The 27883-nt window shown below is 37.4% G+C and overlaps 1 protein-coding gene across 3 annotated transcripts in view; it reads left to right on the top strand.

Annotated features, from left to right (window-relative positions):
• Senp6 (SUMO specific peptidase 6) overlaps window positions 1–27883 on the top strand; it is an 83922-nt gene that overhangs the window by 23824 nt on the left and 32215 nt on the right. The window contains exons 4-10 of one of the 3 annotated variants that reach the window (XM_052187746.1): window positions 2469–2614; window positions 3878–3982; window positions 7587–7607; window positions 12523–12593; window positions 19976–20118; window positions 21709–22096; window positions 24358–24587. In XM_052187746.1, coding sequence (XP_052043706.1) covers window positions 2469–2614; window positions 3878–3982; window positions 7587–7607; window positions 12523–12593; window positions 19976–20118; window positions 21709–22096; window positions 24358–24587 — 1104 coding nt within the window. Of the gene's footprint in view, window positions 1–2468; window positions 2615–3877; window positions 3983–4263; window positions 4322–7586; window positions 7608–12522; window positions 12594–19975; window positions 20119–21708; window positions 22097–24357; window positions 24588–27883 lie in introns of those variants that run through there. The other 2 variants (XM_052187748.1, XM_052187749.1) reach the window with 2 other exon arrangements.

Below are 27883 nucleotides of genomic sequence, written 5' to 3'. Positions count from 1 at the left end.
CCATAAAACTGTGGCAATGAAAGTAAGGGAGGAATTCTTCCTGCATACTATTGTTTTGATGATGGTATTAGGTTGTTGGTAGATAGTTCCCCAAATGCTTTTTCAATAAAAGATACTCATTTAAGACAGAACATTGCCCATGCTAACCTTGGACACTCCATCCTCCTGCCTCTTCCTCACCAGTTCTCGAGTTTTAGACCACATCTGCCATCAAAAAGGACAGTTTGAGATCACTCAGTTCCTTACTCCGAAGCATGGTTGAGGGTAAGACAGCTAAGCACTGAAATGCTTGAGAACCTCGTCTTCAGCCTGTCAGCTGGCTCGCAGGTGCTCAATAGAAGAATGTTTCTCTGTGAGTCTGCCTCTAATTCTGCCATCAGTTCTCAGTGTAAATCTTCTGCTTCTAGTGTTCTAACATGATAGTATATCAAAATCATCCAGACAGGTAGCCTCAAATGTAGCTTTTATAATGAAGACATGTGGGAGTTCTGTTGTTTTGTTTTACCTTGAAAGGCTGAGCTCTAAACCTAGCAGGCAGGCATCCATCTGATCCCATTATCTATCTCAGTTCTGTTCTTTTGCCAGTTTATATGTGCCTATGAGTTCTTCTGTAGAATAAATAGATGTACTTTTACTTTGGACTAGTGATAAGACTATTGCCACATTTATCACTTACTTTATCCTAGACTAGGTTCCATAGTAAGGCCATCATAGTTTGTTTTGTTTTGTTATTTATTTGGATTTTTGAGACAGGGTTTCTCTGTGTAGTCCTGGCTGTCCTAGGACTCACTCTGTAGTCCAGACTGGCCTTAAACTCAGATCTGCCTGCTTCTGCCCCCTGACTACTGGGGATCAAAGGCATGTGCCATAACTGCCGGGCTAAGAATGTTTTTTAAAGGAGGGAAAAGAAGATTTTAAAATAGATAAGGCCAAGGTAAGATGGGGAAAGGTTGCTAGCTACGCTTGTTTGAAGAAGAGAACTGCATACATGAAATTGGTAAATAGAAATATAAACAAAATTAGTAAAATAGATGTGATTTTCTTTTATATAATTTTGAAGAAATTATCACTTAGAACTGATAACTCGGGCTGGAGAGAGGTATGGTGGCTAAGAGTACTTGCTGTTCTTGGTGAAGACCTGGGTTCAGTTCCCAGCATCCACACGGTGACTCCCATCTGTCCATAACTCCATGTCCATGAGACCAAATGCCTCTTTCAGCCTTAGATACCAGTGTCCCGCACAGATACCTCACTGTGTATATTTGGCCAAACACTCATACCTATTAAAAGAAAAGAACTGAGGACCACAGTGGGGAAAGCATCTTGTTCAGAGAATGTACCAAAGATAGGCTGGTTAAATGTTAGGGTTCTCACCAGACTCTTGTTGTCAGTATTGATGTTGTACCTATGAAGGCACAGACATTACCTAAGTTTGTATTGATGTAGAAACTTGGATGCTGAGGTAAAGACACACATTTTGTATTACTATTCTATTGATAGCAGCAACTCTGTCCAACAGTGGGAATCTTAGGGTCTTTTATTATTGTTTTAATTTGGTTTTGCTTTGTAGAGAGAAAACTAGCCTAAGACCTTTTTTAAGTATTTTGGAGATTTATATGAAAAGAAAAATAATATATTCCCTGTTCCTTTCACAACTTTCATTGTCTTTAGAAGAAAAAGACCGAACTATTTCCACTCCGTCTGTCCTGCTGCTGTCTTCTCTCCATGCCCTTCCCTCTGGCAGCTGTGTACTGGCTTTCTTTTCTGTCCCTTTCCTTCCCTGTGCTGCCTTCCTAATCGCCTGGCCTGGCCTGGAACTCACTGTATAGACCAGGCTGCTCTCAAATTTGTGCCAGTCATCTTGACTTTACCTCCCAGTCTCTAGAGTGCTGACATTAGAGGCCATTTTCCTCTATTAATATTTCAATTGTTTGATTATATTTGTGTGTGTGTGTGTGTGTGTGTGTGTGTGTGTGTGTGTGTGTAGGTTAGCAAAGAAATTGTATCAGTCAGTTCTTTAAGTCTCAGGGTCCAAACTCTCGTTTGTCAGACTTGGTGGTATCCTTGTCTGTCTAGCCATCTCACTGGCTTTTAAAATGTGTAGCCAGGGCTGACCTTGGAATTGTGATTCTCTTGCCTCTACCTTGTGTGCTGTCATAACTAACTTGGGTTTTTTGTTTTTGTTTGTTTGTTTTTGTTTTTTTTTTTGTTGTTGTTGTTTTTAGTTTTTTTGAGACAGGGTTTCTCTGTATAGCCCTGACTGTCCTGGAACTCACTCTGTAGACGAGGCTGGCCTCGAACTCAGAAATTCTCCTGTCTCTGCCTCCCAGAGTGCTGGGATTACAGGTGTGCCGCCACCACTGCCCTGCACTGACTTGTTTTTTAAACTAACAGATTTTAAGTATTGTTGGTAAATTATCACATGATGGTATAAATTGACTCTTTGACATCTGTGGATCTTTTTGCAGTTAAATCGGAGATCTGAAATTGTTGCTACTGGTTCTAGTGATTTCATCTTGAAGACTTATGTAAGGCGGAATAAGACGGACGGCTTTAAAGCTTTGAAAGGCAACGCAATTGGACTTAACATGTTAAGCAACAATAAGAAATTGAGGTACATTTAAAAGTTGAATTAATTCTTTAAAAATAGAAAGGTTAATGTGTAGATGCTTCATTATAGAGAAAGTAAAGAAAGAGTTTAATATTAGAAGCTATACTACATTTGTGGCCAAATCCAAATTTCTTTTGAATTTGTTGGTAGGTTGCATAGATTCTTTGAATCTTAAAGTTTTTCAAGCATTTATTTGTGTGTGCGCTTGCGCATTTGTGTGCACATGTGCGCCTCTAAATGCTGGTTAAAGATACACACTAATGTTTCTAGCCTATACCTTAAATTTTTTTTGAGACATGGTTTCTCACTGAACCTTTAGCTTGCTGTTTCAGTGAGGCCCTTTGATCTCTGTGTCCTCACCTTGGCCGTGGTGGGACCCACATGCAGCTCTGAGTTCTCAAGAAGCACTTACTCCTGGGGCCATCTCTTGAGTCCCCTTTCAGTCCTGCGTTAGGATTTTGTGTGTGACACCTCAGGCATTTTCTTTAACATAAGTGAGTAGAAAATCAGTCACAATCTTAGAAGTCTGGAGCCCCATTATGGAGATATTCACACCTCACTTAGCATATCCTAGTTCAGATCATCTCAACAAGGGTCTTATTTTTTTCTTAAAAGATTATGAGGGCTAGAGAGATGGCTCAGCAGTTAAGAGCACTGACTGCTCTTCCGAAGGTCCTGAGTTCAAATCCCAGCAACCACATGGTGGCTCACAGATCCATAATGAGCTCTGACTCCTTCTGGAGTGTCTGAGACAGCTATAATGTACTCGCATATAACAATAAGTACTCGCATATAACAATAAATAAATCTTAAAAAAAAGACTTTATTTCTCTTCTTCAGATAAAATATTCTTTTCCTAGTAGCTATGGTTGTAAATCATTGTTATCCTTGGACTGAGCTATTTATTAATATTAGAAAAATCCCATAAGTAGACTTGAAAATTATTCTTTCGTTTCTACTTTATTACTATATAGATTGCTAAGTCAGATCATCTATACATCAGGTAACTTTCATGTTAATAGCAGAATTAAAGTTTTAGACTTTGGACTTCCACTCTATTCTTTTCCCTTGAGGAGTTTGGAAATACTTGAAAAGTTATTAGGAAGTCTCCTCGTGGGCAGTTGTAGATGCTTAATTGGGTGTTTTGGTTTTTTTTAGTTTTAGTGTATAATTTGGGTTTGCACTCAGATTTTAAGTGGTAAGTTTGTCAATGTGCGTACAATTTTTTTTACCTGTTTAAACTATTTTTTTTTTTTTAATGTGCAGTGAAAATACACAAGCTACAGCATTCTGTTCTGGAACTGTAGTTCATGGTAGACGCTTCCATCATGCTCATGTACAGATGCCAGGCATCAAAACAGCAGCTCAGAGGTGAGCACCTCATTCGTTCGGACTATATGATTCCCTCTTTTTAAATAGAACATTTCACACCCTCTTTATGTGTAGAACTTGGCCATTTTCATTCTTTAAAGTATATCTTCGAAGTAATTCTTGAGACCTGTTACATTTTGATTATTTTATATTTGCTTTTTAGAAGTCCCATTTTTGAGGAGAATTTAAAATAAGAGCCATTTGTTGTATTACTTTTTAGGTCTAAGAAGATATTTAAGGAAGCCGATACATAATTCTGATCTTACTGTACTGGATTGAACTGTACTTCTGGTAGTTGACCTAAGGAGCAAAACTAATGTTTATTACTTTTCTTATTGTGTAAGATTTCAGTGTATCAAGCAAATTCTATTAATTTTAAGTGTTTGGTTGTTTTTATAAATTTAGGAGTTTTCACTGATGTTGACAATACTGTTTCATCCTTAACGTATTAAAAGTACTATTGGTAAAAGATTTAAATGATTTTGAACTATTTTAGAATCATTTTTAGAATGTTATTATCTTCTTTCATTTGATTCAAAATTCTTTGGCCCTAGGACTTAGCTGTTACACCGCAAATACTGAATTATAACTGATAACATTTATATTTGGTGTACAATTTAATGGTGTTCTTTATTTTTAAGCTTGCTATTTATTCAAAAACTTTTTCAAACCACAGAAACTTGCTATATATGATGATTATGTAGATTTACTAGAATAGTAAATAGATCTTTAACTTAAAATTTTAAAATATTTTTTCATAATTTAAGATGATTAAATGAAAACTTTTGGTTTTTCAAATATTTCACTATAGTTTTCACATAAGGTTATTAAGAAATTCAATACAAAAGACAGAATTTACTGATCACACCAAAAATTTGCTTTGTTATAAAATAGGCTCTCTGGTTGCATGGGTCAGACTTAGGATCAAGGCTCAAAGTAAGATCTCTGCTCACACAGAGATCCAAGGCAGAAGGCTGCGGTGTGTCTTGTCCTATCCTAGGTCTTTGACTTATTGTACCCTGTATGTGTAGTTATGTTCATCTCTGTAAATGGTATTTAGAAGACCCAATGATATTTGAAGACCAATGGTTATTGGTAACTGGAATTAATTCACATTCCGAGAGTCAAAATATCTGACCAGAATTCTTAGGAGCAATAAAGAAAACTTTAAAGATTCAAGTGAGCAGGACAGACTCTGCTCATATTTATCCTAATCCGTATAAAAGTAAACACTTTTTTTTTAAAAAAATTCTGTGACCTGGCTTTTAAAAGATTTTGAAGCCCAAAGTCTAGTCATTGAAAGTCCCTCTTTTTTTTGTTGTTTTGTTTTGTTTTTTGTTTTTTTGGTTTTTTGGTTTTTTGGATTTGGTTTTTTTGAGACAGGGTTTCTCTGTGTAGCCCTGGCTGTCCTGGAGCTCACTCTGTAGACTAGACTGGCCACGAACTCAGAAATCTGCCTGCCTCTGCCTCCCAGAGTGCTGGGATTACAGGCGTGTGCTGCCACCACCCGGCTAGTTTTATTCCTTCAAAAAGCAAAGTGATTTGTATTTTACAAAATGGGTATAGATAAAGAATAGTGTATTGAAAGACTAATGTGGCAAAGTCAGGATCCAGCTGTGGCAGAAAAGTGCCATGGACTTGCCGACATCTTGGGTTAGTGAGTTTAAAGCTAGTCAGGGTTACTGCATAGGGAGAACTATGTCAGACATATGCCCTAGCAAACAAAGGCTTAGGTTTGTTCAGTAGCACAGCTCTGTAAACGAAGTGTGAGACTATCAGAGCAGAGCCATGCTACAAGGGGACTTAACTCTGAATGTGCTTCTGAGCACAAATGTGCACTGAGCACATTTGAGAGGCCTACAGATCAAAGAATTGGCTTTTCTGATTTCTCTTAAATGTTGTTTTCTTAAGTCTTAATTTGAACTTTAAAAAATGTTGCCCATTTGGTAGTTCACAAAACAGTTTTTAGAGAGTATTAAGGCTCTTTTTTTCCCACATTTTTAATATATAGTATATTATTTATTATATATATATCCATCTCTTCTGGAGTGAGATTTGATAGTATATACATTGAAGCTTCTTGTGAGTGTTTGTAAATTAGCGTGTGTGTGTGTGTGTGTGTGTGTGTGTGTGTGTGTGTGTGTGTGTGTGTGTGTATTGTGTATGAATCTGTCTGTGTTACTGAGGATGGAACATGGGGTTTTTACTCCCACTGAGTGATGTTCTCTGTCTCTAAAATGTAATTTCCTCATGGATAAGAAAAGAGAGGTGGTAGTAGTTTCCTTCTCTTCCTATGTCTCTTGGTTTATCAGGAAGAACCAATCCTATGTCTTTATCTTTCTTTATTCTAGTCTCTACACTTTCTGGGTTTTATACAGGTGAGTTTTAGAAACAATAGAGTTCTAAACTCTGTTTACCTCTAGGGATCAACCTTATGACGTTAGAAGTATCTCACTTAGTTACTTGATGTTTCCTGGGACTGTAGCTTCCTGAGAGAGGGAGAACTTGTTTGAACTTGTGTGTTTATATTTCCTTGACTTTAATAGGAATGTGATGTTTTCTTGTCACTTGACAGATATATTTTGTAGCAAAGATAAAGTTTCAGATGTATTAGTGTAGATGTATTGTTTCTTCACTATTGGAAACAGTTTTAATGTGTCTTTGAGTGCTGCTCTTAGGGAATTCACAGTTGCTGGATTGTATTGTCAGCTTACTTGTGTGCTCCGAGGAGAAGAATGAAATACGGTAGTTTCAAGATTTTGTCATTAATGTTTTACTTACAGTTTTGAACATCAAGCCTTTCTATGATGAGGAACACTAGTTTCAGCATGGAGTTTTAGTCTAAACTCAAGACTGGAGTTAACTCTTGGGTGTTTCCTGGTTTCTGGAGTTTCCATGAGTTGTAGAGATGTGTACACTGGCTTCATAAAACTAGTGATAAGAATGTGATTATAAGCCTAGGCTTTGTCTTGTTTGTTTGGGGTTTTTTTGTTTTGTTTTGTTTTGTTTTTTTCGAGACAGGATTTCTCTGTGTAGCCCTGGCTGTCCTGGAACTCATTCTGCAGACCAGGCTGGCCCTGAACTCAGAAATCCGCCTGCCTCTGCCTCCCAAGTGCTGGGATTACAGGCATGCGCCACCACGCCTGGCTGCCTAGGCTTTGTCTTGTGTACTAAATAACACACAATATTTATCCTAAGACTGCTGTGTAAAACAAGCTTTAGCCTTAAAAACTTGGTTTCTGATATAATTTAAAATTATTGGAATTTTTAATAACTTGTAGGAAATGTCATTATTGAAAATTATGTCTATTGACTGTCATAAAATAATCTGTTATTAAATGTTTTATAAGTAAAACCCCTTTGAGAATTTTCATGGTTTTGTGCATCCATGTTTTCCTGTTAAATATGTGACTACTTAAATTATTTTATGTTGACCAGAATTGAAAAAAAAAGCAATAGTTAACATATAGTACATGCTAAATTTTGTTAAAACAAATTGTTCATATTAATGATTTTGCCTTGTTAACTGTAATAATTACAACTGCAATGACATATCAACAATGAAGTCTCCTCTCTTACATTTTTCTCTTTTTCATGTTTTAAGCAATCAGGACCGAAAAGAAAGGTAAGCTTAATGAAATTAGAACATGGGCGTAGCAGTAAAATATCAGCTTATTTGCTTTTAATATTATCCTGAATTGGACTTCATCACTATAGCTTACTATTTAATGACAGAAAACCGATTAATAGTACATTGTAATATTTTGGTATGTGGGTGATGTTTCAGTATAATTCTCAGCGCATATATTATTGTAATGGATGGTTATTATATTATGTTTCTACTGATGTCTGACTAATGTTCTTTAAAAATAAAATCTTCAGTGACTTAATAGTAACGTTTCATACAGTTAAATCATCAAAATCTTTGTGCCAGGAAGACATGAGTAAGCTAAGAGTAAGCTAAATATAAATAGCAAGTCCTGTCTATATCCTGGAACTCATTACGTAGACCAGGCTACATTTGTAGTATAATTTAGAATGCTCTGTAAAATGGACTCGGGGGACACTTTTTCTTACAGAATAATTCAAGTGAAGTATGTAAATATTGCTGTCCTTTTGAGTGTGGACTGAATTTATTGCCAAGTTTATATAGTAAGGGGGAAAATGGTAGTTTTAGAATGAGTAACAGCTAAAGGTTACCTTAGACAGGAGGCCAAGGTTGGCCAGCTGTGGTGTTTACAACTTGTAATCTCAGTACTTGAGAGGGAGGCTAAAGCAGTAGGATCCACCATGTACAAGCTCAGTCTGGGCCATGAGACTTAGACAGCCATTGCTACTTAGAGACGCCCTGGAGACATCCAGGGGAAGGAAGAGGGGAGAGAAAGAGCTGGGATGGATGTGCATGCCTTAATCCAGCACTCAGGAGCCTCGGCTGGCCTGGAAACCACAATCTAGATAGAAAATCAAATAAAAGATTATTCTTGTGGGCAAAGGAGAGGTCGCAGTGTACAGGTGCTTGCCAGTAAGTTTGACAGATTGAGTTTGATCTTGGGCATGCATATGGAACCATTTTTATATTAACCTTGAGGAATATTTTTATGCCTGAATTTTAGTATTATTTAAAAGCAGTTTATTTTTCTTCTTTGGGTTGAAAAGCATGAAGGAAGATTTGTAAACAGTAGCTATGAAGTCTGGAATATAAGAAAATATATATTGTAACACATTTTAGCATTGTGAGTATTACATGATATTCATGTATTCTTATTAACATTGCATGGAAGAACAGTGTCAAATTGCAGTATATACATTTTATTTTTCAGAGTGCTTATAACTTAAAATACTTGTGGAGTTTTGTTAATGATATTCAACATTCTAAAATATTTAGTGTGTCTGTTGCCCATAATTTAAAAAATGGGAGACAGAATTATAGTGCAAGTATTAGCCATATTTATTTCTGGCTGTCTTATTGTTTGCAACTTTTTAATATGAAATAGGTATATTTTAAGCTTAATATAGTATAGTTAGGAGCCCAGCATGTTTTTTAAAGGTTTCATGCTGGCCTTGAACTCATGAAGCTGCAGTTGACTTTGAACTCCTAATCCCTCTGCCTTCCCAGCTGCCACCATGCTGCGCGAGATACTGAAAGCATGTCCTTAAAAAATGAAGGTCGAACATTTAAAGTTGATTCACGATTTTACATATGCAGTATGTACTGATCGCCCCAATGTCTTTCCTTCTTTCCCAACCTCCTCTTCCTAACACGAACCTGCCTACCTCCTTGCTCCTCTCCCCTCCTCCCTTCCCCCTTCCTTCTTTTTTCCCAACTTCCTCCCTTCCCTCCTTCTCTTCAATTCCCCTCCACCCCTGCTGACATGCTGTCTATTGCATTTAATTAGAGTTGCTTGCATGAACATAGGTAAGGGAATTTTTTTTTTTTTTGAGACAGGGTTTCTCTGTGTAGCCCTGGCTGTCCAGGGCTACACACTCTGTAGACCACACTACTCACTCTGTAGACCAGACTGGCCTCCAACTCAGAAATCCGACTGCCTCTGCCTCCCAGAGTGCTGGGATTACAGGCGTGCACCACCATTGCCCGGCTGTTAAGAGATTTTTTAAGCAAGGACAACTACTAGCTACTACACTAATATTACTTGCCCTTTCCCCAGTAACCATTAACTGCCTATAGCTCCCCTAGGAGAGCGGAGTCTCCATGAGGTCTTTCCCTGTCCATGATGGAATGCCGATGGGCCCACGCTTCTGCAGGTCTCATGTAAACTCGCTGCTGTGAGTTCATGAGTGCAAACTGCCCTCTTATGTCCAGAAAATAATATTTCACATACTGTTCCCCATCTTCCAGCTCTAACACTCCTCTACCACTTTCCCCAGTGTTTCCTGAGTGGTATATGTGAGACAAGACAGAGTGTGTATAGTGTGTGTGTAAATGTCATGTTTAGAGCAGAGCACTCAACAGTCACTTATTCTTAACACTTTGGTCACTGGTGAATCTCAGTATTAACTGTCATCTATTGCAAATAGATACTTCTCTGAACAAGGCTGAAGGCAGCACTGCCCTGTGGGTATATAGTGTGTATAAACATTGAGAAGGCAGTTTAATTGTACGGTTATGTGACAAACCATCAGCAGTAGGTTACCTTCTAAGACCTCTGACCTTCCCAGTCAAGGGCTTTTGACCAGGTCTATAGTAGCAGGCATGAGTTCCCTCCTGTGCAGAGGACTTCAAATCTAACCAGCAAAGAGTTGGGTACCCCAATAACCTCATCCCACTATTGCGCTAGTGGGTATGTTCTGCCCCACAGATTGGCATTATAGCTCATAGGGTTCATAACAAGGGTCAGTGATAATTTTTCTTAGTTATTACTTTCCTGTACTATGAAATCCAGTTAGCAGGGCTATTAGCCCTTCTTTTTCTTTGGTACATTGTCTTCATATATCCCAGACTGGATTAGAATCCTGTGTAGCTGAAATGACCTTGACCTTTTTTAAAAATGATTTATGATTATTAGTAATTGTGTGTATGTGTATTTCCTTTGGTATGGGCCATGAGCACAAGTATGTTTGGAGGTTGGAAGCATTGACTCTTCCAATTCTTCCAGTAACTGGAGCTGTAGGTGTGTGCATGTGTATGTCTGTGTGTGTGTGTGTGTGTGTGTGTGTGTGTGTGTGTGTGTGTGTGTGAGAGAGAATGTGATTGCTTCTCCGCAAGAAAAGTTAAGATTTCATGTAACTGCTGATCCTTCTCTAGGCCTAACCTTGAACTTCAGCTTCTGGTCCTCCTGTTTCTACCTCTTGAGTGCTACACACACACACACACACACACACACACACACACACACACACACACACACACACACAAAATATACAGTGCAGGAATCAAACTCGGGACTTTGTGCAGGCTAGGCAAACCAGCATCCACTGATTTAAATCTCCAATTTTCTTTTCTTCATCATACCATTGCTACCACTACATGAAAGGCAAATCTTTTTCCTCCCCTTACAATTTATGTCATCACAGATTTTTAAATCTTGGCAGAGTAGAAATTGTTCACATGCTCCTGATACTGCTCTAGTCATTGTTGCTGACACAGTTTTTTGGGATTCAATTCTAAAATTGTCATTTTATAATTATGAGGCTATGGACCAGCTAGTCTATTTTATTGTTCCTCATCTTTTTCATCTATAAAAATGTTGATAATGTATAGCTTGAAAGGCTATTAAGAGAATATGGAGTGTTTGAACATTAGTATGTGGCACATAGTATTCATTGTTTGCTGTTTGCTCTTACAAATACATTGCTGTTTCCTTTTAGTAATATTTTCTTTGTATTCGTATTTTGAGTGCTTTGAGTGTTATGTGGAAACATTAAATCCTTGAAAGTAATCATTTATGATTTATATAATCAAATGAATTGCATTGCTCTTTACTGAATAGAAACTACTGAACACCAGTGTGAACATTTATAAATAAATAGTATAGCTTCTTTAATTTCCTGCTGATATAAAATGAGTATTTGACTATACTCACCCAGGCTTGGAAAGTGTCTGTTATAACTCCTGAGTTAGTGCTTTTTTTTTCTTTCTATGGTGATTTTCTCTCAATACTAGACATGACATGCTTGTGTTTTCTCAAAATTAGTATACTTAGGTTTACAAAAGTATACTATTTAGGACATTTACTTACTCAAGTTAGGCTTATTATATGTTCTATGTTGAACCAAGTGCAGTGGCTTATAATTGTACTTCCAGCATGAAGGTAGTAGGATTGCATGTTGGATGGTAGACTGTGCTATATAATGAGGCTCATTCTAAAATAATAACTAACTGCATATTGTTTGACAGAATAGTTTAATATGTTTAGACAAGTGTATTTCTGACTCTAATGCCCCATGACAAGAGCTAGATATCACATGTTCTATAATTGATTGATTTGTTTGATACCTTCAAGACTGGTTTTATTTAATATTTGTTTTTTGGTCAGTATTTTATTCATTTATTACTTTTTAAATAACAAAAAATGGGTGGTATTCTGTTGGGTAATTTGTTCAAACTGACAGTGTTTTTAATGTGAATGTCATAAACTGGTTAAAAGGCAGTTTCAAGAGAAAAGGTCTAAATTTTGCATTTCAGGAATAAATATGTAGCTTCCAAAGTAAAAAAAAACTGGCTAAAGGTAGTGTCTGGAATACCCGCTACTTGGGGCTTAGACAGGAAGGTCATTCATATCAGGCAGTTTGAGATCATAAATGAGGCACTTTTCTAAAGGCAAAAAATTAAAGACTTCCTTGAAAAGCCAATAATTTGACGTTATTTGCTGACTCTGTCCAGCAGTCACTGTTGTGAGTGAGCTAACTCCACTGCTCCCTAGCTGGGGCTCCGTTTTCCTAAAGCATTGGTATTTTATACCGTCAAGTTTTGACATGACAAGTTATGGTTTCTCTGAATAAATGTAAGTGGTCCTTTGACTTTGTCATTTTGAAAACTTCAGTTTCTATTTAAATGAAATGATATAAATTTCCTCTTGTAGGAAAGAATACCCACCCCATGTCCACAAAGCTGAAAACAGCCCTATAATGTTAAGTCCTGGCCAAGGTGGAGGTAAGTACACAGTTTAGCTTGTTAACCTGTGAAGGGTTTTGAATTCTACATTAGAAGTACAAAGAGAGAGAATATAGATACTAGCTTAGAATACTCTGGGGCCTATTAGAAGTCATGTTGAAAACTATTACTTTGTAGCAGATTTCATATTTTTTTAAATTTTAAACTGTGGTCTTAACATTGTCAGGATGATTTTGTAGAATTAAGTGAAATAGCTTAAAATCTTTGGATTATGTTATGCTTTTGTTAAAGATTCAAGTAGTAATTAAAGATTAGTTATAGCTTTAAAATACTTTTATATTGAATAATATCAGTTTTCTATTAATGCACAAATAACATGTATCAAATGTATTTCACCAACAGATTGATTTCCCTTATATAAAGTAGTCATTTTATTTATTTTGATGGGTATATGGAGTTGTGTGCAATAGATGTGTGTGGTGGTCTGAAGACAACTTTTGGGGGGGTGGGGAGGTGGTCTTCCCTTCCTTCACCTTGTTGAGGCAGTCTGCTTTGTTGTTTCCACCACAGTGTACTCCAGCATAGCTGGCCATGAGCGTCCAGGCTGCACCCTCCCTCTACCCCTACCCTCCCCCCTTAGGAATACTGGGATTACAGAAACACACTCACTTCTTGGCTTTTCTTTTGTATGCATCCTGTGATATAACTCCAGTGGTTGAGTTTGCACTGCAAGTGCTTTTGCTCTCCTAGCCATCCTGCCAGCTCAGCATTCTTTTTGTTTATTGTTCCAAGATCATGGTTTTTCTGTTTCAGGCTATCTTTTCATTTAAATCTTTCTCCCTTTAATTCCTAGAGGAATCTAAAGATGTGTGTTGCTGAGCCCAATCTAGAATGGATTGTTTGTTTATTAGATGTATTTTTGTTAATTTTAACTGCGTGTGCATGTATGTGTGAGGTGTATGCATTTGTACTACTGCCCATAGAGACAGGAAGCTTCCTAGCCTCTTAGAACTATAGCTACAATATAAGGAAGCTGTGACTGTGTAACATGGGTCCTGAGCACTTAGTCTGGTCCCCCTTAAGAACTATCTGCACAATCTTTATATAATAGCTTTCTTAACATGTGTCCTCCTTGTTTACAGACAATACTTGTCTATAAACATGATCATTCCTAATTCCAAACTTTGGTACATGCATTGAATATACCACTGTGATTAAAATTTTTCATGCTCAGTTTCATCATTTCTCATTATCTTGTATTCACTTCAGATTTGAATTATATACTTTGCAGTGCACAGTTACATTAATAAATTGAGTTTAGCTATGACTACCTTCTTCAACATCTATTCTGTTACACTTTCATTTTTTATTGAACACTGACTCCATTCTACTTGTTAAGTTACATTGTATTTGTCATGTAGTTATGTTCTATTTCTTGTGGAATCGTCCTCTGGATTTAGATTTTATACATACATATATATTTGTTTGTTTGTTTTGTTTTTTGGATTTTGGTTTTTTGAGACAGGGTTTCTCTGTATAGCCCTGGCTGTCTTGGAACTCACTCTGTAGACCAGGCTGGCCTTGAACTCAGAAATCTACCGACCTCTGCCTCCCAGAGTGCTGGAATTACAGGCATGCACCACCACTGCCTGGCTATACCTATATTTTGTACAGAAGAACAAATGGTTCCGTAGAAGCACTGATTTACTTGCCCAGGCTTAACCCATGCCAAAGTACAAAGTTACTTTAATCTTCAAAGAAGAATGTACAATACTATTCTCATTTGACCAATGAGTTTCAGAGAAGCAAAGTAGTACTATTTTAGAAGCCATTTAGCCAATCTGTTAAAATACCTACAGTTTATTCAACAATTTCATTAATATTCAACAGGCTTTACTCAGCTGGGCATTGTGGCAAACTGCTTACATCCCAGCACTCTGGAAGCAAGAGGTAGGTGGAGCGTAGTGAGTTTGGGGCCAGTCTGGGGCCAGTCTGGGCCACCTAGTAAGTTCAGGCCATCCAAAGCTGTATAGTAAGACCCTGTCTCACGCAAATAAACAGACAAAACACCACCCATTAATATTCACTAAGGAATTAAGAATAATCTTTGAATCTCTTTGTTTTTCACTTTGAAACAATTGTAGAGTATAATAATTAAAGTTGCACAAGGAACAAAATGGTTCCTTTTTATTCTTCATTCTTGCTATATCACTTAAATCAGTACTTATCAAAATAAAGATGAGCATAAGGTGTTTGCTTATTTGTTTATTTGGGATTCTTTGTTGCTTGTCTTTTGACACAGAATTTCATAACATAGTCTAGGCCAGAATAGGACTCTATATAGCTCAAATTAGCTCAAACTAGTGATCTGCCTTAGCCTTCTGAAGGATGGGATTATTGGCACATGCCACCACAAGTCTGTCTCGTTATAAGATTATTTGCTAAGCTGTTGACCTTGTTCACAAGTAAACCGTTTTTATTGATGCCTTTTCCACATTGCAATTAGTTGTTTTTTGTTTTGTTTTGTTTGTATTTTCAAGACAGGGTTTCTCTGTGCAGCCCTGGCTGTCCTGGAACTCACTCTGTAGACCAGGCTTGCCTCAGAAATCCGCCTGCCTCTGCCTCCCAAGTGCTGGGATTAAAGGCATGCGCCACCACCACCTGGCCTTGTTTTGTTTTTTGTTTTTGAGTTTCCTAGATAATTTTGATGAGCATAGGTGAGTTGCTTTTGTAATGCCCCTTTTGTTTTTGGTGATTTGGACGTTTGTGTTTGGTGATTTGTACGCCGAGGCTGTACTTCTGCTGGTTTCTAACAGCATTTACAGAAATGAGGCACCTTTTTCAGTGCATTATATCAGGGATTACATGATTTTGATGTGTTTGGTATGGTGATGTTAGTTACAATCACTTTGATATAGTCGGAGTAGTTGCTCCAACCTTTATCACTGTAAAATTAGTTTTTCCTTTGGAATTCAGTAAAGTGGTTTAGTAATTCTGAGGTACTGCAGAATTCCTCTTTCACCTTAACTCCTCTTCACTCTTGTGATTAGCGTCCGTTGGTGAGTGTTGAGGGGAGGGGTGTTGAACTTTTCAAACAGATTCATGTGGCTCAGCCTCAAACTGTCAGTTGTTTGCTCCCCTGGGTTGCTGGCATTAGCGAATTGCCCCATTGGTAGGGCCTAATGAACTTGTGCCTCCCTTACTCATGCAACAGCTGTTGATTTCGGTCTAATGGTCATTTTCTGTTTTTATTTATTTTGCCTCATGGGTAGTACTTACAAATTTCAGGAAAATTTTTGCATATTTAAATTATAAGCATTTTTCGGGAGAAGTGTTTAAGAGTCTTGTATCCTAGAGAGAGACTCTTGGTTTCTGTAGGTGGTTATCAGACCCAGAGTTTTGTGCGTGCTAGGTAAGCACTCTACCAACTGAACTACTTCAGCCCAAGCTATGCACACTTTAAGAGGAATATAAAAGTGATATTGACATGCTGCCTTTTTTCTTTAATTATATTAGAGGTAATGGAGCCCTCCATTTTAGCCATGCTTGTGTTAGGCAGGTGAGACAATACCTGGTTATAGAATAAACCACAGTACTGGCATATTGGATAGAACGCTGCATGAAAATCACATTCAGTTTTAGGATTTCCTTTGGAGGCTACATGTTGTGTTTCTATCATAGTTCCTAGAATATTTTTGCCTTTTAAAAGAAATCACCATGGTACTAACACGGTGAGGGCAGTGAGTACATGTTAGTCCACCTGGATTTCATCTCTCACACTCTTAACGGTGGAAGGTGAGACTTGACTCCCTCCAAGGCTGCCCTCTAACTTCCATGTGTGCACCATGGTATACACATGCCTGTACTCAAACACATTGCACATGTTACCACCACTATCAAATGAATTTTGAAATGTAAATAAAAATAAGGTTCCTGACATATAAGATGATTTAGTTTTACTTCATATCCTATGTGCAAAGTCCAGAAGATAATTCACTTTCTGGGCTCAGAGAATTGAACTTCTGAGTTCAAACTCATGAACTAAGTTAATGCTTATAAACTATTAAGTGTAAATATTCTAGGCTTTGTCAGTACACATTGGATTTTTTGTTTGGTCATATTTTAATTTTTCCAAGCACGCAGAATAGGATCTGTATACATTAAAGCCACTCATACCCTCTGCTTTTCATTTTGTTCCTTAAGCTTCCTTTTCATTTCATAACTGTTTTTAATATTTCTCCAAAAGGTTAGAACTAGTTGATGTGCTATCTTTGAATATATACATTTTAATTACATATTTCATTCAATTATGTCTTAGGATTACAATTACAGTCAGCTGATAAATTACTGCTTAATTCACATGCACAAAGAAAGTATCCTCATATTCAGTCAGTCCATTTTATTATTTAAATACTTAATATCACCTTTCTATACCTGTGCAGCAAGTCTCTGTAACTTTGGAGTCTACACCTACAGATTTTAGCCACAATGATCAACTATATTTGAAGAAGGAAAATCACATCTGTCTTGAACATTTGCCTTCTTTTTGTTTGTTTTAATTTAGTAAATGGCACTGTAAAATCGATACTTGAATAGTTTTTATAGTATATTGGGCAACATAAGCAATCTAGAAATGATTTAAAATATAGGCAGATGTGTACACAGTAAAAGTTTAAGTACTATATTTCTTACAGATGACGGGCATTTGCAAATTCTGGTCATCAGGAATCTTGTAATTAGGCCCCCCTCATATACAAAATAGAACCCAATTTAAAATATTATGCATACTGTTGTATTTATTCGTATTTTAATTAAATAGTATTTGTATGTAAGAAGCATTTGGCAGAAAATTTACGTGAAATAGTACTCATTTCCATCTATAAAATCTAGTGAAAATTTGTTTATGAGGAAAGGATTTTTTTCCTTTATGTACATGATTGAGTTTAGTCTTTTTAAAAAATCTTGAGTACAGACTGGTGTCACAAGTGTTTAATCCCAGTACTTGAGAAGCAGAAACAAATAATTTCTGCAAGTTCAAGGCCAGCCTGGTCTATTTAGTGAGTTCCAGGTCAACTAAGACTACATAGTGAAACCCTGTCTCAAAATAAAATAAAACACATTGGAAGTGGCATGTTGATTAAAAGGACTGAGAATTTTCTTTATAGCACACTTTGTGTTAGCTAGTCTGATCTGTTTACTCCTGGCCTTTTAAGTACTCAGAACCCATATCCTGTTGAGGGTTATGGTTTTAGACTATTTTGCTGTAAGTTAATTTTACAAGTAAGTTGCTATATTCTGGACACCTGTGTTTATGCACTATCTGATATTTTGTTGTTTTTTTATAAGATTTATTTATTTATTTATTTATTTTATGTATGTGAGTACCCTGTAGCTGTCTTCAGACACCCCAGAGAGGGCATCAGATCTCATGGCTGTGAGCCACCATGTGGTTGCTGGGATTTGAACTTAGGACCTCTGGAAGAGCAGTCAGTGCTCGTAACTGCTGAGCCATCTCTCCTGCCCCTGTACAGTCTTTATTTTTAAAAATGTTCTTTATCTTCTTTTGTACAAAGAGTGGGATAGTATAGCTCTTAGTGATTATTTGTTTAGAGATCACAAAGTAAAGTATCCCTTAAAAACCACTAACATCTAGATGTCCTAGTGTGTTTCTTCAAGTGTAAAACCTTGATGGTATTTTTGGCTGTAGGCTAAGTCTTCAGGATCTAAGTTTATTATCTCTATTGTAAAGTGTAAGTCATTTTCAAGGGACTGAGAACCATCATCCCTTCTAAGTTCCCTTGCCTCTCTGCCTCTCTTCTTCTGCCTTTACCTCCCAAGTACTAGGATTAAAGGCCTGCACCACATATCTCACTAATTTCACACTGAAATGTATCATACAGTTCTGTCTTCGTGCAGTTCAGTAGTGTGATAAATACTTGTCCAGTTTGTGTTTTGTAGTTTTGGGGTGTTAGAAAAATATATGACTAAAACCTGGTTTCTCACAGCTTATTGGCAACAATAGAAGAGTACAAACATGCATTTTATTATTAAATGAGTGCTAATAGAAGTACAGATTTGGGGCTAGAGAGATAGCTCAGTGGTTAAGAGCACTGACTGCTCTTCCAAAGGTCCTGAGTTCAAATCCCAGTAACCACATGGTGGCGCACAACCATCCGTAATGAGATCTGATGCTTCTCTTCTGGTGTGTCTGAAGACAGCAACACTGTACTTACATATAATAAATCATTCAATGCCCAGCAACCACATGATAGTTTACAACCATCTGTATAGCTACAGTGGATTCATATACATAAAATAAATAAATTTTTTTTTTTTAAAGTATAGATTGGGTGCTGTGGAAGCCAGCTTGCTTAACTGTCTGTTCAGTTGGGTAGACTTTGCTTGTACAGAGAGGAGTATATGGAAGACAATAAAAGAAAATACTCTGAAAAATGAACCTTCGTAAAATTAAATATAGAATCAAGGATGGCATGTCCAGGGATTACATAAGGTTTTGCAGTCAGAAGAGAAAAGAAAAGGAAACTGGACATGGGAATGTGGCTGTGCTAGCAAGTGGGACCCTGCAGCAGAAGGAGGCCTACACTTTTCAGCCAGCTTGGACTACATAGCTGGACTTCATCTCGAAAAAATGAGAACAAAGGAGAATAAAATATTCAAATAGAATTATTTATCAAAGTTGAGTAGGTCAATAGAACAGTTATGTCAAACTATAATAAAGACAAATCTCCTATATTTCTAGGGGGAAAATACCTATCTAAACAACTACTACCACACAGAAGAATTCACATGAATAGCCCAAGAATTAGTTTGGTTTTACTTTTTTCTAAACCTTTGTACCAAATGTTTGAATTCCTATATTTTCTTATTACTGATCTAAGAACAGCTAAGTTGGAGGAAAGAGGCAGGTGTGTGGTTTTTAGTACAGTTTCTCTGTTGCCTTACTGCTCAACTATGTAAAATGTTGCCATACTAAGGAAGTCGTGGAGAGTGGGCTGAGTAGGGAGATCAGGTAAATGTAGCCTCTGCGCTATTGCCACCTTAATCTTAAAGGCCTTGTTTCTGTTCTGTTTTTTACATGTGGTGTGTGTGTGTGTGTGTGTGTGTGTGTGTGTGTGTGTACACGCTCATGCATGCCTGTACATGTACCCAAGTGAATAACTTTCAGGAGTTCCCGACTATCGTGTCGATTCTGAGAATCAAGTTCACACCGTCAGTATTGGTGGCAAGCACCGCTGCCTACTAGCCATCTGGTTGTTCTTTATCATTCATATTATACACTGTCCCATTTTAACTAAAAATTAAAATGTGAAAACATAGACTTTAATTCTTCTATAGCAAAGATTATAAAGAATTTATTTATTAAATTTAAATTCAGTGCTTTTCACTCCCACTTCCTCTAGACCATATAATAAAGAAAACTGAAGAGTTGGAATCATATGTAGAGCCTGAAATTAAGAGGAAAGTACAGCAGAAAAGGCACTGTAGCACTTACCAGCTTTCTCCTATGTCCCCTGCCTCCAAGAAGTGTTTGACCCACTTAGAGGTAGGTGGAAACGTTGCTCTTACTAATTACTGAGTGTTTTATTACCATTCTAACATTCATTTTGTGACTCTATATGCGCAGAGTGTGGTCAAGTGGTAGGTGGGTGATGTGATCAGCCTTGGGGAATGGTCCCTGTCCGTCCTCAGGATCCTCAGGGTCATACTCAGGCCTATAGGATTTGCTTGCCCGGCCATCTCCCCAGCCTTTCAACTTGTCTTTATTGCTCATTACATTCATTCTAAGAGATCTTTCATCCTAGGACCCAGAGATACCTCGGAAAGCTATTTAAATGCTTCTGGCTTAAATAGACCATTTTCTACTTGTCCAAACAAAATTCAAATAATTGTACTAATACAAAAATTAAAAAGACAAAAGATCTTTTTTAAATATATGGTTTTATTTGGTTGGTTTTTGTTTTGAAAGACAGGGTCTTATTCATTACCAGCTGACCTGAAACTCACCAGGCCCATTACAATCTTCTAGGCTTAGCTCTCAAATTGTTGATTATAGCATGAGGTGTCTTATGTAGCTATTAAATTTTTAAAAATGAACCGTTAGTACAGGCACTTTCCAAACAAGTCTGAGGACCTGAATTCATTCAGATCCTTAGAAGGAATGTAGAGCCAGATGTCATAGTCCATATGTGTGATACCAGTGCTCGAGGGTGAGACCAGGGACAGGAGGGTCTGCCGTCACAGACACACCGTCTCCAAGTAGAAGAAAGCAAGGACTGGAACTCAAGGTTGTCTCTGACCTGTTCCTATTCAGTTCTCTTTTCTTACCTCTCTTTCCCCTCTTTCTCTTTATGTCCCTCTCTTCTATCTCCCCATTTCTCCCCCCAACTCCTCTCTCTCCTTTTTTTCCCTGTTTCTTTCTTCCATTAATACTAAGTTATACACAAAGAAAAAAAGGTTTTTTGTTTTTGTTTTTTAATTAATAAAATCCTACTTCTGGTGTAGAGAGATGGCTCAGTGGCCAAGAGTACACATTGCTCTTACAGAGGCCCTAAGATCAGTTCCAAGCACCCAAATTTGTCACCTCATAAGCATCTATAACTACAGGAAAATCTGGTGTTTCCTTCTGGGGTCTACAGGAAACTATACTGACATGCACAATAAACCTTACAGGAAATATTGATTAATACACTTATTTTCTGTTCCACAAAAACCCAGTCCTTTTTCTTTTTTCTCCTTTCTGTGAACCTAGGATGTTAGTTTGGCATGCTGGGCAGGTCTTGATCACTGAATGCCCTCATTCAGATTTCGTGTGAACAGTGTTCTTAGTGGGTTAGGCTTCATTTCAGGGTTATATGTTGCATTTATTTGCCACAACACTTTAGACTATTTCCATCTGGAATAATTCCAGTAACTTTTTGTTTGTTTGTTTCAAGATAGCTCTGGCTGCCCTCGAACTCACTTTGTAGTCCAGACTGGCCTTGAACTCATAGAGATCCACCTACTTTTGCCTCCCAAGTGCTGGGATTAAAGGTGTATGCCACCACTGCTGGGCATTTTGAAATTTTTAAAAGGAGCTTTTTGATGCTAATATAAAAATACCAAAGTCTTTTCTTTTGTTCTTTTGGGATATAAGGTTTCTGAGCAGCGTGAATGTTGCCCAAAATGTGGAAAAGAAAAAGAAAATCAGACCAAATGCCAAAGTTGTGGTATTGTTTTTCATAATGATTTGCAAAGAAATTGCCGACAAGCCGTAACTTTGAATGAATCTGCTGGACCATTGCTAAGAACATCAATTCATCAGAACTCTGGAGGACAGAAATCACAAAACACAGGATTAACAGCTAAGAAATTTTATGGGAACAGTGTGGACAAGATTCCAGTTGATATTTTGGTCACCTGTGATGGTAGCAGACATAATTACATACAGACTAATGGGAAAGTCATTTTACCTGGAGGAAAAATCCCTAAACTCACAAACCCAAAAGAGCAAAAGACAAGCGTGTCAGATTTAAACGATCCGAGTAAGTATCCTCAAACTCAAAACCCCTTGGGTTCCGATGGGCCTCCTGCCTTTGTTCTTGAACATTACTGTATTAGATTAACTGTATTCTTCAGTAATACTTAATAGCCAATATTTTTGTTGCATATTTTTTAATATGATTATATTTGAGAAGCACAGTTTTAAGAGGTGTCTTCTTGTGGCACATATGCATCATTTAGGAATTAAGTGATTAGAATGTGTCTGTTTAGTTACGAAAGTAATAACAGACTTTGTTCCTGTTCTTCTCATGTTAAAATAATAAATGAGAAAAACAGTAGCTTGGCCTCTGTCTTTGCTCAAGTACTGGTTATTGCTTATTTTGGTATATATCGCCTATCTAGACTCTGTGTTCTCGGTGAGTAGGCTAGCCTGGCTGGCCAAGGAGCTCCAGGTATTATTCTGTCTCTTCCTTCCCAAGCTGGGGTTAGAAACTACCATGTCCAACTTTTTATGTGGGTTCTGAGCATCAGACTCAGGCCTGGCTACTTGGGCAAGGGTTTGCCAACTGAGTTGTACCCCCAGACATTTTGTTAGTAATTTGAGGTGATAAAATAACACAAATAACAATAATAGTTCAATACAATATTTGAGGCATAGAAAAGAATCACTGGAAATTCATGGGCAATTCAAGCTGTGTTAAAGAAAGCACACACGACGACTTAAAAGTTAATAGGTACCAATCCTTGTGATAGGATTTTATATATCCTTCTTTCTTTGCAACAGTTCTGTGAAATAGATATCATTGTAGTCTCTGATTTCATAGAGGAGAGAAATTGAATCAAATAACCAGCTTTGAAAATAATAAAAGGCCAGTATTTGTTGTGAAACTAGATAACAAAAATCAAAGAGATAAGTGGATATTACTAACATGATGGCCCTCTAGGGCGAGTACCTTACTCCATATTAAGTGAGTATGTATGAGTGACAGAAAACTGTCCCTGTATGTTTGTGCATTGTGCCTTCTTTATTCACTTCCCCTTTCTTAAGGTTACTTACAGAAGAAATCCACAGACTGCTGCATCCCCAGAATGTTGGGCTATTTACTCTTATACTGAAGCACTTTAAAGACTCTATGTTATCCCAGGGTATTTTTAATGGCTTTTTTGTTGTTGTTTTGGGTTCTAGAATATAGCAGTGAACAGGACATTGTTCTATCTCTTACATTTGCAAATAACGTTTTACATCAAGGAGTGTTAACATTGAAATCAATGAGTAACTCTCTGTGCTTGAATTAGTTTAGATTGCCCATCAAGAAGTCAATTTTTTTTTAAGCCAATACTTTATGATAAAACACGAAGAGTATTGAAGGTAGAATAGATGGCAGAAATTCTTGCTAGTGTTTCCGAAGTGAGGAATTGTTTCTTTCAGTGCATCATGGGCCACTCCTGGGCTGTGGGACAGGGAACTAATCCATAAGTGTAGTGATGAGCCCAGGGTCTGAGCTCACATTGTCTCACAGTTGTCTTCTTCATGTTTGTAAAGCAGGATTTGAGTGAACGTCAGGTATTGGGACAGTTTCTTCTCAGGACCAGTTACAATCTCAGTGCTTCCCATTGTAAGGGAAAACTATTGGTCACATACTTTAAATATATGTTATTTTGAACATAATTTGGATATTTTCAAGCCATAAATTTTTTGTAATGAAGAAATAGACTTATGCATAATTCTATGAGTTGCTGGTATAGCTGTGTAGATTAGTGGTGACTCTATCCATCGTGTTTAATTTTTTTTTTTTCTTTTGGTAGTCCTGGGGATTTTTTTTCCTCGGCAGTCCTGGAGATTTGAACCCTGGGCCTCACACATGATAGGCAAGTGCGGCTGCTGAGCCATATCCCCAGCCCTGGTATTGGTGACTGTAGAAGCTCTAAGGCTAAAAAGTAGATTTCATTTTTCTAATATTTTTGAAAAGAGTATGTATCATATGCTTTTAAAAATCGTATTCTTTTTATGAGATGCAGTGGATTTTATCCTTTTTGTTGTTGTTGTTGTTGTTGAGTCAGTTTTGCTTTCCAGCTTTCCATGGTTTTCAATAGTTTACCTCGGGCCACTTGGCTTGGGCAGCAAGCAATTTTACATGCTGAGCCATCTCACAAACTCCTCTTTGATTTGCTTTTATTGATCTCATGTGAAGGAGATCTAAGACAAATTGGTATATTTCCCAGTTAATGTTTTAACTGGCAAAAATGAAATATGAATGTAAATTTTTTTAGTGTAAATTTTGACTTTTCGCTGTGATTTTAGTCATTTTGTCCAGTGATGATGACGACGATGACGACAGGACTAAGAGAAGAGAGAGCACATCCCCGCAGCCTGCCGACTCAGCATGCTCCTCCCCAGCACCGTCTACGGGAAAAGTCGAAGCAGCACTAAATGCAAATACCTGCAGAACAGAGCAGGAATCTAGAAGCAATCCAGCTGAGTCAGAGTTAAATACCATCGTCATACCAAGAAAAGCAAGAATGAAGGACCAGGTACTTTCAGATCAAGATCTTTCCTTTGGGGTATTACCTCTATTTTGGAAAAGTAGTTTGTTAGTGACAGCAGGAGAAGATGGCTTAATTCATTAATGCATGCTCAAATACTGTTACCAGGTTGTTCTAGAAGACCATTAAACTATATACAAAATAAATTACAATTTAACCAGAGGCTTGAGTATAAGAATCCAATAGGAAAAAAGCCAGTATTCTTCTTAACAAAATGTTAGCACAGGATTTCTTATCCAAGATGTCTGTGACCGGAAATGTTTTAAATTTCAGTTGGATTGTTTTTTGTTTTGTTTGTTTTTAATTTGGAGTATTTGCATATATACAATTGGGTATTTGGACCTAGTTCCTAGGTCCAAAGTCTGAAAGGAAATTACTTATATTTGTCACATACAGTACATGGATAATCTTGAGTTAAGTTTTGTACAGCTTTTTTGGTTTACTTGCATTTTCTTTCTTTTTGTAAAGTCTCTTGTTTATACTTATTCCTGTGTTTATGTGTGCAAACATAAACGTGCACATGGGTCCAGGCACCAGCAGAGGCCTCCTTTGGAGTTGGAACTGCAAGCATTTGTGAGCCCTCTGCTCTGTGAGGACTGCACTCAAGTCCTCAGAAGAGCTGAGGGTGCCCTTAACCAAGAAGCTGTCTCCCTGGCATCTTTGCATGTGTGTGTGTGTGTGTGTGTGTGTGTGTGTGTGTGTATTTCTTAGAAAACCTAGCAGGCTAGAAGTTATTTTGATTTCAGTGTATGTCACCATAGTACATAGTTATTTCTTACCATATTTTATAGTTTGCTTAAAAAATTCAAAACATTCAGATGAAAAAAGGATAATGTAAATAAAAAGATTCAGAAAGAGAGATTTATAATACAAATGGCATCAAAAGTGAGCAAATAAGGTTGGCCCTACAAGTAAAGGTGCCTGCTGACAAGCTTAATAACCTAATTTCAGTTTCCAGGACCTGCATTGATATTCATGTACGTACACACACACACACACACACACACACACACACACACACACACAACTAAATAAATGTTTTTAAAAAGTAAATAACTAAAACTGAGGGTGAAAAGAATAAAGGGCCACATGTATCTAACCCTTTGATATTGTAAAGTGACAGTCACTATAAATAAAATGATGGTCATTGTAAGATAAACTATAGAGTTCATACTGGAGACTTAAGCAATTGAATTGTTTTAAATCTCACAATGTTTTAAGTAAGTTTGTCTTCCAAGCTGTTATTGGCAACATATGGCCATCAGAGCATAAGTTTTAATATATATCATTTGACCTCATAAAAGAGTTGTTAGAGGAATCCCTTTTTCCCGAGGTGTGAAGTATTTATACAGACAGGATTCTTACTGAGACTGTCCCTCATGGCTGCAATCCTGGCACTTGGCAAACCAAGGCAGGAGGATCACTGCACCTTTGGGTGAGACTGCTCTGGGCTAGGGTGAATTCTAGGCAAACCTGGCCTGTAAAATAAGACCCTGTCTCTAAAAATGAAACAATAGAAGCCAACAATAGCAAGGCACTATTAGTAATGAAAAAAAAAAAAAAAACACTGTCAACTGATACAGGGATGGCTGGACCAATTGGAGATAAAAATGAGTTAAATCAATACATTGTACTCTTTACGGAGAATAACAAAATAGAGGAATATATGAATTATAAATGGACATGTTTTACAAAATGAACATTTTTTTTTTAAAAAACAGAAAACGGGTTTTCTAAGGAAAAGAGAAATCTGGGCCTTAAAACTGAGAAACAGCAAAGATTACTTTTAAAAATGAATTACTATTTATATAATCATTTTAAAATGGATTACTATTTATATCATTGTAGTGCCTTTCCAAGCATGGAAATACACACAGAATAAGTAGCAGAAATGTGGGTACATTTTACTAAAAAGAAATTAAAGCCAGGTTATGAAACATGAACAGGATTTGATAGATTAATGAAGAAAAATAGCTTTAGTCGATACTGTAGTTCATTTTTTTATGTATTTGTATTTTCTTTCTTTTTTGGGGGGTGGGTTTTTGTTTGTTTGTTTGTTTGTTTTTGGATTTTTTTTTTTTCTCGAGACAGGGTTTCTCTGTATAGCCCTGGCTGTCCTGGAACTCACTCTGTAGACAAGGCTGGCCTCGAACTCAGAAATCCGCCTGCCTCTGCCTCCCAGAGTACTGGGATTACAGGCGTGCACTACCACTGCCCAGCATATTTGTATTTTCTTAAAGTCAGAAAGAAATGAAAGGACTCAGCAGGAGAGATAGCTCTGTCATTAGCATGCTTGCTACACAACCTGAAGACCTGAGTTTGATCTTTAACACCCATGTAGAAAGTCAAGTGTGGATTGTCACCCAGGACTGGAAAGGAAGGGACATGTGTGTTCCTGGCTTAGGAGCCAGCCAGTGGTGTGAGACCACTGGCACATGCTGCATACAGGTGCTTGCACACTGGGGTTCAAAAAAACAAATATTGAAAATGAATCAAGTTCAGGAAAGGTGGCAATCAGTCAGTGAACATGAAAGGAATTGCTCCTTGTTCACTGTACCGATTGCCAAAACGTTATAACTGTGGTGGTGCCCCAGTGATGTTTGCCTAGATGGACTGTTAGGGCTGTAAGTTGTTATAGCTTCACTGGAGGACGGGTGAGCAGTAATTGCACATGGGAACCAGACTCTACTTCAGAAACTTTTATTGGAGATAGTTTATTATGCAGACAAATGAGTTGGGCTTTCATGGAATAGGAGTCTTCGGGTTTTTGATAAGACAGTAACCAGAAGGCTTCTGTTTCCCCTTTCTGTGATGCTCTGTAGCAAATTGTGGATCCTCTTAGGATTCTTCTGGGGGCAACACATGTTATCTTTGATTAGTGAGCAGAATAGCTTTCATGAAAAATGACTGTAAAGCTTAAAAACCAAAACAAACCAAAACAAACATGTCTGAGATGTTTTTAAAAAGTCTTTGTTGTGTTCGATTAATAATTTAGGCAAATAGTCATGATAAACAGTTTCTTAACCTGAAAAAGTGATATATGAATCCGTAGCTATATGGCGTGGTGTTGTTTTCTTAGAGGAATCTAGAGGTAACAGGTCCCTGTTTCCAGCCCTTGACTGCCCTCAAACACTGTCTAGCTCAGACTGGTCTTACATTCTCAGGCGCACTTCTGCCTCAACCTCCCCAGGGCTGAGGTTACAGAAGTAATGGAAGAAGCCTGGTTCAGGCTTACTCCATCAAGGTAGTTGTCTCTAGTTCCATCTGTGGTGTTGCCAACAGGA

The sequence above is a fragment of the Apodemus sylvaticus genome, chromosome 7 (assembly GCF_947179515.1).
Source record: "Apodemus sylvaticus chromosome 7, mApoSyl1.1, whole genome shotgun sequence".
NCBI classification, from domain to species: Eukaryota; Metazoa; Chordata; class Mammalia; order Rodentia; family Muridae; genus Apodemus; species Apodemus sylvaticus.
The sequence above is the reverse complement of the archived record's forward strand: the minus strand, read 5'-3'. Positions and strand labels throughout refer to the sequence as shown.